This window comes from Desmodus rotundus, chromosome 12 (assembly GCF_022682495.2).
Source record: "Desmodus rotundus isolate HL8 chromosome 12, HLdesRot8A.1, whole genome shotgun sequence".
Classification (NCBI taxonomy): domain Eukaryota; kingdom Metazoa; phylum Chordata; class Mammalia; order Chiroptera; family Phyllostomidae; genus Desmodus; species Desmodus rotundus.
In genome coordinates this window covers 67,658,358-67,669,598 of record NC_071398.1, presented here as the reverse complement: position 1 = coordinate 67,669,598, position 11,241 = coordinate 67,658,358, and the positions used below count along the sequence as shown (strand labels likewise).

Genomic DNA, 11,241 nt, shown 5'->3' with positions numbered 1-11,241 from the left:
TATTCACATAATCCACAACTTCCTTCAGATTAGACATGAAAACATTTATTATTCATTTCATTGAGCTGTGTGAAGGAATAGGAGTTTTAAGAATATTTTGCAATTAACAAAGGAAATGGAACTAATGGGCAAAAGCCTGAATTAAAAGAGGCCCGAATTGCTCAGAACTGGCAGCTGAGACTTTGGGATCAGCAGCGGCAGCAAATCTCCTCATCTGTCTTCTGGGGGGTGGGTTGGGCAGAAAGCTTCCGGTTGGGCCAGTGAGGAGTGGTACGAGGAAGACAATAAAATGGCCATCTAGTAAAAAGGATGCAGCGGGACCTGGGCCCAAGTTACTTTCTGTATGAAGCCAGAGGGGGAGAGCTTGACAGCCATCCCCTAACAAGGCGCACATCCACGCCCTCGTCACCCAGTTCAGGGAGTCTTTATTTTCAGGCCTTGCTTGTGCTGCTCCACCAGGGAGCCAACCCACTCCATGGTTTTCTGCTTGGCTTTCTCCCAGCTGAAGAGCGGCTCATACCCCAGATCTTGCTGAGCTTTCTTATAGGAGAAGGTGAACACACTATTTGACAAGGTCACTAAGTGGCGGTTGAAGGGAGGCTGATACCTGTAAAATGGACTGAGCAGGAAGCTCACTATTTCCAGCAGGAAGCCAAGCCAATACATCAGCCATACAGGAAGGCTCATTCTGGAATCAAGGCAGAAGCCCCATTCTTTGCTCAAATTGTAATTGAGGTGATCGTAGCTTTGGTGAGGTGTGTCATCTGTGATGTAGTAGAACTGTCCTTGAATGTTTGGGGCTTTCTCAGGGTCCTGCAGGGCCCTCAGAGCCAGAATGTGGGCCCAGGCCACGTTGCCAACATAGACGGGGTTGACAATGGAGAGCTTGCTGTTGTGTGACAGGATGCCATTGTTCTTCAGGGCCTGGTCAATAAAGCCATACAGAAAGGGGCTTCCTTCCCCGTAGATATACGAGGGCCTTAAGGCACAAGTGTACAAGGTGCCACCATTTTTAAGAGCCCACCCATTCGCTGCCAGCACGGCCCTCTCAGCAAGCTTTTTGCTGTATGGGTATGCAGCTGACCATGTCGTTTCGAGCTGCTCTTCTTCACGGGCATTCTGGATGATCTCCCTGTAGGAGTTGGGCCCAGCCACCTCTATGGTGCTGGTATAAATGAAGATCGGCACACTAGCCTGGGCACAGGCCTCCAGCAGGATCTGGGTACCTGCCCAAAGCAAGCATGCTGTCGGTGTCAGGGAATAACCCAAAGGACCCACAGCCGCAGACCACGGCCCCCACCCCCACTCCCACGGGAGGGTGTTTGTGCAGATCACGAGTGAACTTTTCCATGTCTCTGGCTGGGAGCTGACCGTGCTAATGCCACGGAAAAATGCAAAGGTAAAAAGAGACCGACGTGGAGTTCTGGAGAGCAAAAATTTCTAGGCTTTTGGGTCCACGGACCTGTGTGTATACTTCTAATTCTGGAAAAGGACGTGGAGTTGCCACTTTCCTGACTATGGATGTTTAAAAACGGTCGTTTTTTATCCCTATTGCCTCATTAATGACAGGCTGCTTTAAATTAAAAAAAAATTAGGAGTCCGTACTCTGAGAATATGCACAGTCCTAGTCGTTAGGCAGAAGAGAACAGTTGAAGGACTCATCTCAAACACACACGCACACACAATTGTTTGTAGGTAATACACACTCTGAGATGTATGTATATCTTCAATTGTCTGCATTGTTCTCTTTATTTAAGGACCAATAAAGATGAAGTCACTAGGACCTTTCTTTGAGAGTCGCTGAGCAAATTAGTGGGTTCTGGGGAGAAGCTGGTGATCCAGATTCTGTTCCCATTTGTGTGTTCCCTACAAAGGCCACTTCTAATTCTGTCTGTGACTCCATTTACCCAGGTTTGAAAAGTGAGGGTGATAAACCCTCCCTCTATTTAGCATTGCAGAATGCTGTCCTGGCCTTTGCCAGGTGGAGAATCAGAACGGGTTCGCCCCCTGGTGGCAATACTTATAACAGCACGATCTGGTAGAATCCCTTCAACTGGGTGGAACCTTAACTTGTGGAAGTAATCCAGAGCACCTTCCCTACAAGGGATTTCTGGCACAAATAATCATTTTTATTTTTTCGCATGTAAAAAATCCCTTTTAAGGTCATTGTGCAATTTGATTTTTGGGAAAGACAGCCTCACCTTTTTTAAAAAAAATTAAATCGAGGGGCAGAGAATATTGGAGCTAATTTACCTGCAGGGAGGGAAAGGACGATCATCGTGAAGTATTTTCTAAACCTGGGAGTGATACTGTTTCTAGTCAGCTGATGCCTCCTAACAGTTCTCAGGGATTTCAAGGCTCCTTTTGCTGGGGGCGTGAAGAGCAGGAATTGTGAGGGGGACCAAACGTGAGAAACTGGTTCCTCTCAGCACCCTCCTTGCGGTGGGAGTGGTTAGGGGTGTGGCTAAGTAGAAACCCCAAGGGGTCTTTTTTGAGATTGTGCTGTTTTTGGCTGGAGACCCAAAGCAATACATTGCTTCAGAAAAGAGGTCTCTGAGTAGGCTAATTTTGGAGTGCAGGGCGTAGAAGACAGAAGTGTTAGGGGGCAGGGTGCTGTGGTCCTAGAGAGACTGGCCACCAGGGGTCAGAGGGATGTTATAACCTGACACGCTGATAAGGGACTTAAGCTAAACCCTTGAGCACATGCGTGTAGATTTACAGTAGGTTGGAAAGCCACGACTCTGAAAGAGCCACCACGCATGTAAGGTTTGCGGGCCTAAGGTATACTCTGCACACCTGGTTGAGAAACTGGTCTAAGAGTAGACCTGGTAGTGAGATGAAGAGATGGCATTTTGGGTAATGAGATGCCACTCCTGTTAAGAAAATATTATAGGGAGTCAAGTGCTAGATAATTGTGGAGGACCAGGCCACTGTGAGCCAGCTCTACCCTGTGCAGGAAGTCCTGCTGGGAGGAGACCGCCCAGAGCTCTGGCCCATCGCTTGTAGCTGACCTGGGGCCACCTCATCACAGACCTCTTAGTTCTTTCTTGGCCTTTCTGTGCGACCACCAATGTAGAGCCACAAAGAAGGGCTAAAATGATGACAAAGGAAGCACCTGCGAGGCCTGGTTCCTGTCCAGGGGAGGTGGCTGAGTATCAAGAGTTTGAGGTTGGAGTTTAGTCCACATTGGATGGGAGCAGCAGTAGAAAGAGCTTTGGTGGCCTTTGGAGTCATACAGCTGTGGGTTTAAATTCTAGCTCTCTCTCTCTGACCAAAGGGCCATGCCAGTTATTTAGCCTCTCTCAGCCCTAGTGTTCTCCTCTAAGAACCTGAGCATAACAGCTGTGAGTCTCTCCGTGGGAAGCGCACAGCAAAAGCTCAGAGCTCATCAAGTGCTCAGTGGTGGGGGCTGCCCCTCCCTCCCTTGTCCTGTTTCCCGCCTCACTGCCCGCCCCCCTCCACCTTCTCCCCAGGATACTGTACCTTTCAGATTGACATTCATCACCATCTCTCGTGGAATGACATTAAGGATGTCAATGACAGAGGCGGTGTGAATGACTGCGGAGGTGCCCTGGCAGGCTCTCTTCACGAACTGTTCATCCAGAATGTCTCCTTCCATCAAGGTCAGTTTGACCTTGCTCTGGAGCTCTGTGTGAACACCCGTCAGTCATTGGAGGGCTTTCTGGATCGGGGAGTTTCCTGATAAAGGTGGCATTTTACCCAGGTCTTCCCAAGGACTGACAGGTTGTGGGGAGGGAGGTGGGAGGCACAAGTGGTGTAGGAAGTGCACCCTGGCCACAGTGGATTGGTGTGGAGGGTGTAAGACAGGGGTGTCAAACTCATTTTCATCAAGGGCCACATCAGCCTCTGGGTTACCTTCAAAGGGTCGAATGTAATTTTAGGACTGTATAAATGTAACTAGTCCTTAACTCTAAGGAGTTGAAATTATATTCTGCTCTTTGAAGGCAATTTCGAGGCTGATGTGGCCCCCAGTGAAAATGAGTTTGACACCCCTGGGCTAAAGTAACAGTTCCCCAGTGCGACGTCAGGGGGCCCCTATAAATATGAAACAGATGAAGGGTGCTTACGTGTCCTCCTGCGCCAGGCACTGTGCTAAGTGTTTGGCACATTCACTCATTAACCCTAGGGGGTCAGTGATAGTGCCCTCCTTCCTTAAATACGAGGACAGACACGGGCACAGAGGGGCTGTCTTAGTCTGTTCGGGCAGCTGCAACAAAACACCACGGCCGGGGAGCTTGAAAACATTAGCGCTCTATTTACCACAGTTCTGGAGCCTGGAAGTCCAAATTCAAGGCACCAGTATGGTGGCGTTCTGGGGAGAGCTCTCTTTCTGACCCATAGCTGGTGCCTTCTGGCTGTGTCCTCCCGTGATGGGAGGGTGAGGGGTCTTTCTGGGGTCTCTTTTGTAGAAACACTAGTCCCATTCATGACTGTTCTACCCCTCTGACCTAACCAGCTCCCAAGGCCCTGCCTCCTGACACCATCACATTGGACACAAACATTCAGAGCATAGCAGAAGTTACCTTGTTCAAGGTCCCACAGCTGGAAAATGGCAAAGCTAACCTTGAACCCAGGCAGCAGCGTCTGTGCTTTTTTAACCACCAGTTTGCCTGGGAGCTTTTCTCTGAGCCTCCCTCTCACCCAGCCCACACTGCAGAAACAGCTGCATGTTCAGTCTTGCCCAGTGCCGTGAACCAAGGTTCCACCACCTCGGCTTCCCCCGCACCCTCCCCTTGTTTCTCTGCATCTCTGCGGGCTACTGGGGTAGGCAGGAGCTCTTCCTCACTTGGCTTCAGACTTCTCTCCCACCACCTCCGCTCTCCTTCCCACCTCCCCTCTCCTCCGCCCCCAACCCCACCTCCTGGGAGACACACTGAATCCTTTGATGCAGTCTGCTGAGGTCAGCAGCAATGGAGAGGCTGAGAGGCGGAGGAAGGGAGGGCAGAGGTAGGGGACATAATCAGGGAAAATGCTACTCTCAGGCTGACTTCTAGCAGCTTCTCCCCTGCCTTTCCCCTACTCTGGGGTCTTCTAGGGGGCAGAGCAAACTTGGCAGACTTCAGGAGAGCAGATGGTAGTCCCCAGTTGCAACCCAGGAAGGAAATCCTCCAGCCCTGAATTTTCCCCTCTGAATTTTTCTTTTACTGTTCTCTGGCCCCCACCACTAATTTTAGTTAAATGGACTTCTTACTCGGCCCCAGAAATGTGCCAGGCCCACCTCTGGGTGGCAGGGAAGGTGAGCAAGGTTAGAAGGCAGCGGGCAGGCTCAGTTGTCACTACAAGTGTGACTTAGACCTGCCCCTTTACTGCCTGAGCCTCAGTTTCCTCACCTGGAAAGTGGAAATCAGAATACCTGTCTCAGGAAACAGCTGTGAAAGGAAATCAGAAAGCCGTGAAAATTGAGTAGAAAGTGGGAAGCACAGAATAAGTGTAGGTCAGGGGTGTCAAATTCCTTTTCACGAGGGGCCACATCAGCCTCGAGGTTGCCGTCAAAGAGCCGAATGTAATTTTAGGACTGTATAAATGTAGCTACTCCTCAGCAGTTAAGACAGAGCTCGGCGCTGCCACCAGGTAGAAACAAGGTGCCAGTCGGATAAAACGAGGTGGAGGGGTGGATTCAGCTCGCCAGCCTTGTGTCTGCCCCCTGTGCTTCGTTGATTCCCTTTTGGGAGCCAGCCCTCAGATTGCAAATGTTGCTGAGTGGCAAGGATTACAAACATCTGATGTTTATTATTGTGAATTGGTTTCTCAATGGAGGGAGACAGTTGAAGTAGAGAGTGTAGGAAACAGGATGTTTGAAGAGGTCAGAGAAGAGGAAGGAGGAGCAGAGTGCTGGGCACAGTCCAAGAGAGCAGGTGGGGGGTCTCCTGGGCAGCATGTAGACACCCAGTCTGCAAGGACAGGGACGGGGGACAGGGAATGGGTTTGGGGACACAGAGGGGGAACTCACTTGGCCAAGAGTCAGCCCTGGAGCCCCATGACCAGGGTCCCTGTAATAAGGCACTAGTTTGAGCTCCGGCACTCAGTAACCGGAGGTCTCCGACAAAGCTTTATCCTTGTGGACCTTGATATCTTCGTTGTCCAGATGGGGTGCCCCCCTTTCCTGCTTTCCTCACAGGATTATTTGCAGGCTTTAGAGGGTGAAACAGGTTGGAAAATGCACAATAAGTCCAACTTTTGCATTTGCATCAGGGGCAGCAATCTGGGGGGAAAATCAGGGAGCTGCTGATAGCAGCGTCTGCCGCCCCTGCCTTCGTGGTGGTGAGGGACAGAGATCACGGTAAAAGAAAGATGGGCAGGGAGTCCGCAGAGGTGTGTTGCACTCATGCAGCCTTGCACTGTGTCCCTGACTCCAGCCCTGTGCCCTTGGGCACCCTCTCTGCTCCCCACCCCCATTTTTATTGTCACACCCTCCCCCTTATTCTCACTCTCTCTAATTCTCATTCTATGGCTCACTGGCACACACTCACACACTCACACACACACACACACACTCAGCTTCACCTTCACTTCTGTTTATTTCACTGTCACTGGAGATGCTGTGTGAAGCCACAAAGAGACCAGGGCGATAAAGGGGAGCAGGGACCCCCTGCTGGGGTCTCCAGGTTCCTGATGCACAACTGCCCTTTGTAGGTGTTTCGCAGAAATCGCCAAGTCAAAAGTTTCAGAGCATCGATGAGTTGTTAACATGGGAGAGAGCCAATAAGTGATTTTGTAGATGAGAAGGAAAGGGCCCTAAAGGCCTTTCTCCTTCCGGGTCAGGGCCAGAGTCCAGTCTCTGACACACCCAGGGCGGCCCAGCATCTCTGCTGCTGCACCGTCTGCAATTTCCTTTCTGATGACTTTTGCACAAGGGATTAGCCTCGACTGGCTATCACGTTTCTTAATTCGCTAGAGAAGAACCCCCTCCCCATCCCCACACAGGGCTTAGGATGGACCTCCACACCCATGAATCGAGTCCACTTACTAGACAATTCCTCCCGCAGCTCAGATCTGAAAACTTTGTCCAGCGCTCGGATCTCCTGCAGCTCTTTCTCCTCCACCAACAACTGGATGATCCTCTGTCCCAGAAAGCCTCCAGCGCCCGTCACAAGGCAGCTCCACCCAGCCATGGCCACACCTGGGGACCAAGAAATACTCTCCAGAAACCAGAAAACATGGGGAAGCGAATTGGCACAGAGGACCACCCCAAAGAGGGCCAAAACCAGAGGCCAAGCAGTTACAGGTTCACCAAAATCTATTCTGTTCCCTCTACTCCATGTTTGCAAAAACCCCCACCCCACCCCATACCCAGCAGTAGTTGAAAGAAAATTTCAAAAGCTCTAACCTGTGAGGTGGCTGAAAGCCAGCTGAAAGAGCCTCTGCTGGTGTCCTCGAACTCAAAGGCAAGGCTGGAGCTTTATGTGCTGTCCCCTCGGGCTCCACCTCTTCACCTTGGACTCTATTACATATTCATTGCTCAATCCTGTCCCAGGATCCCTCCTCCCACAGTGTACAGAACTCCAATTTACATCTCTCCTCCAAAGCCCAGGAGGAGAAAGCAACCTTCACGGCCACAGCTTGATGAAGATCCTTGGTTCCACCTGCAGCAGGACAGCCGGAGGGGCGCGGGCTGTTTGGGATCCACAGTCTGTGAATTTAAGCTAGGCTAGGAGATGTTCCCGCACAATGGGGGTTTTTCATCTTGCAAAGTGACCACACTGGGTGGGGGGCGGCGGCGGCGGGGAGCCACTGTCTCCCCTCTCAGAGTGCGGTTTGAAATGTCACCACCTTGCAAAGTCGAGAAATATGTGATGGTGGCAGCTCCCGCCACCATGTTCTATGGGAGGTGACTTTCTTTCCCACCCAATACATCCAGAACATCAGTTTTGCTCCCCGCCCCGGAAAGCTCGGGGGAACTATCTAGTGATAACCACCTGCTTCTCTGGCCTGTATCATGAGATTCGGAGTCTAGTTGTGGGTCACATGGCTCTTTAGTAATAATTTGCATTTGCCTCACATTTGGGTTGCAAAACCACCCAGGGCAGGTTCCTAACTGAAAATGCCATGGATGCTCGGAAGCCCGTGCTTTAGAGCGGCTCCGACTCACACCTTCAAGCTCCTCAGGACACTGCCCCTCCTCCGCCTAAACTCGGATGCGATTTACACGCATTCGAACGTCCAGGTCTTCAGTGTTAGTTCAATGGGCCTGGACGATTCTGCGCACCCGTGTAACCACCACACGAAACGGGACAGAGAACACTTCCTGCACCCCAGAAGGTTCTTTCCTGTCCCTTCCCTGTCAATCCCACCCCCATGCCCCACTCTACCCCAGAAGCAACTGGTTCTGATTGTTCTGATTTCTAGTCCCATAACTACTCTCCTAATTTTTTCTCCTAAAGTCTTTACGGTTCTGGCGTAGATAGAATCCACCTGAAATTCAGTTTTGTGCATGAGCTACAGACAAATTTACCTTTGTATTTATTTCTTTATGGTTTGTTCATTTTCTATTTCATCAGTTTCTTTTAATTATTTGCTTCCTTTTATTTACTTTGGGTTCAATTTACTCTTTTTCTCCAGAGTTCCTGTTGTCAAACCTTCAAGAATTAATTATATCCTTTCCTCTTCTTGACTATCAGCATTTAAAGCTGTAAAATTCTCTCCAAGGACTATATTAGCTGCAGCCTACCATTTTGATGTATTGGATTTTTAACATCATTCATCTAAAAATGTTTTCTAATTTACCTGTGATTTCCTCTTTAACTCATGAGTTGTTCAGGAGTACGTTGTTTAATTTTCAAGACTGGGGTTTTCTTTAGCTGTCTTATTGTTACTGATTTATAATTTAGAACCCTTGTGGTCAGAGTGTATGAGTTTGATTCTTAGTCCCTGAGGCTTGTTTGGTGGCCCAGCATATAGTCTATCCTGATGGAGATGCCACAGGGCAATTGGAAAGAATGTTTTCTTCAGTTGTTGGGAGTAGCGCTCCCCAGAGATTGGGCCTCATACCCTGCTCTAGGCTCTCCCTCTTCCTGGACTGTGGACATTCTCCTCTTTCCAATTCAGACCGGACTTTGAATGTCTCAGACATACTTGCTTAGGAAACTTTGACTCTAGTCCCTGAGTTGTAACAGCTTGTTCTCTGAAGCAATCATCCCTTGCTAAAAGCCCTTGATCTGGCTGAGACATGCGGGGCTCTATCTGAGGTCATCAAAGAGCATCACACACCTTTGCCTGCTAGAGTTTGCTGTAGAACGTGAATCATTCACATCCCCCGTGCCCTTCAGGACTGAGGTTCTCATTCCCCCAGCTGTTGGCAGTGCTGGAGGCTGGTAGGTAGATGTCAGCTAGCATCTCTCTGGGAATTCTCTGCAAACAAAGAGCCAATAGAACAAGAGTTCAGGGTCTCCGAGTAGAATCAATAAATATAAACTCTACTGCAAAACAAATGAACAAGCAAAATGGAAACAGACTCACAGATAAAGAGATCAGACTGGTGGTTGCCAGAGGGGACAGGAGTTGGGGACTGGGTGAGAAAGGTGAAGGGATTAAGAAATACAAATTGATAGCCACAGAATACTCATGGGGACATGAAGTACAGCACAGGGAACACAGTCAACAGCATTGTAATAACTATGTACAATGCCAGACGGGTGCTTGAAACCTGGAGTGCACCACTTTGTAAAGCATCTAATTGTCTAACCACTATGCTGTACAACTGAAACACATGCAAAATAATATTGAATGTGAAGTGTAACTGAAAAATAAAATTGAAAAATAAGCTCTTTGAAAATTGTGATATAAAATAAAGGGAAAGGCCAATGGAGGCCACAACATCATCTTTAAAATTTCTATTTCAAATAAATTATGTCTATTCCAGACATAATTTACATGCCCATTTTAACTGGGTGACTTATCTTAATGTTGAGTTGTAGGAGTACTTTATATTCTGAATACAAGTTCCTTAATAGATATATGATTTGAAAATATTTTTCCCAATCTGTGGCTTATTTTTTCTTTCTTTCGTTTTTTAATTGTTGTTCAAGTACAGTTTTCTGCCTTTCCCCACCACCCCTCCCCACCACCCCAGCCCTCCCCACCTCCTTCCCCTGTTTCTACTCCCCTTTGTTATTGTCCATGTGTCCCCTATAATTATTCCTGTAAACCCTTCACCCTTTTCCCCCATTATCTTCCCCCCCTCTCCCCTCTGGTCACCATCAGCCTGTTCTCAATTTCAGTGTCTTTGGTTATATTTTGCTTGCTTGTTCATTTTGTTGATTAGGTTCCACTTATAGGTGAGATCATATGGCATTTGTGCCTTACCGCCTGGCTTATTTCACTTAGCATAATGCTCTCCAGTTCCATCCATGCTGTTGCAAAGGGTAGGAGCTCCTTCTTTCTTTCTGCTGTGTAGAATTCCATTGTGTAAATGTACCATAGTTTTTGGATCCACTCATTTGCTGATGGGCACTTAGGTTGCTTCCAGCACTTGGCTATTGTAAATTGTGCTGCTATGAACATTGGGATGCGTAGGTTCTTTTGGATTGGTGTTTCAGGGTTCTTAGGATATAATCCTAGCAGTGGAATTGTCAGGTCAAAAAGCAGTTCCATTTTTAGTTTTCTGAGGAAATTCCATGCTGTTTGCCACAGTGGCTGCACCAGTCTGCAATCCCACCAACAGTGCACTAGGGTTCCCTTTTCTCTGCATCCTCTCCAACATTTCTTTGTTGATTTGTTTATGATGGCCATTCTGACTGGTGTGAGGTGGTATCTCATTGTGGTTTTAATTTGCATCTCTCTGATGGCTAGTGATGCTGAGTGTCTTTTCATATCACAGAGGGTCTGTGTGTCCTCTCTGGAGAAGTGTCTGTTCAAGTTCTTTGCCCATGTTTTAATTGGGTTGCTTGTCTTCTTAGAGTGGAGTTGGGTGAGTTCTTTATATATTTTGGAGCTCAAACCCTTGTCTGAGGTATCATTGGCAAATATGTTTTCCCATATGGTTGGTTCTATTTTCATTTTAATGCTGTTTCCTTTAGCCATGCAGAAGCTTTTTATTTTGATGAGATCCCATTTGTTTATTCTTTCCTTTATGTCCCTTACTCTAGGGGAGATATCAGTGAAAATATTGCTCCATGGAATATCTGAGACTTTCCTGCCAATGTTTTCCTTTAGGACTTTTATGGTGTCACGACTTATATTTAAGTCTTTTATGCACCTTGAATTTATTTTTGTGTATGGTGT

At 48.2% G+C, this 11,241-nt stretch overlaps 1 protein-coding gene across 1 annotated transcript; it reads right to left on the bottom strand.

The window, feature by feature from the left end:
• Window positions 1–338: 338 nt before the first annotated feature.
• Window positions 339–7,133, bottom strand: HSD3B2 (hydroxy-delta-5-steroid dehydrogenase, 3 beta- and steroid delta-isomerase 2). Its single transcript, XM_024570606.3, has 3 exons — window positions 6,989–7,133; window positions 3,484–3,648; window positions 339–1,226 (listed from the first exon to the last, which is right to left on the bottom strand). The coding sequence occupies exons 1-3, from the start codon at window positions 7,131–7,133 to the stop codon at window positions 415–417; spliced, it is 1,122 nt and encodes a 373-aa protein (XP_024426374.2). The 3' UTR covers window positions 339–414.
• Between the last annotated feature and the right edge of the window lie 4,108 nt (window positions 7,134–11,241).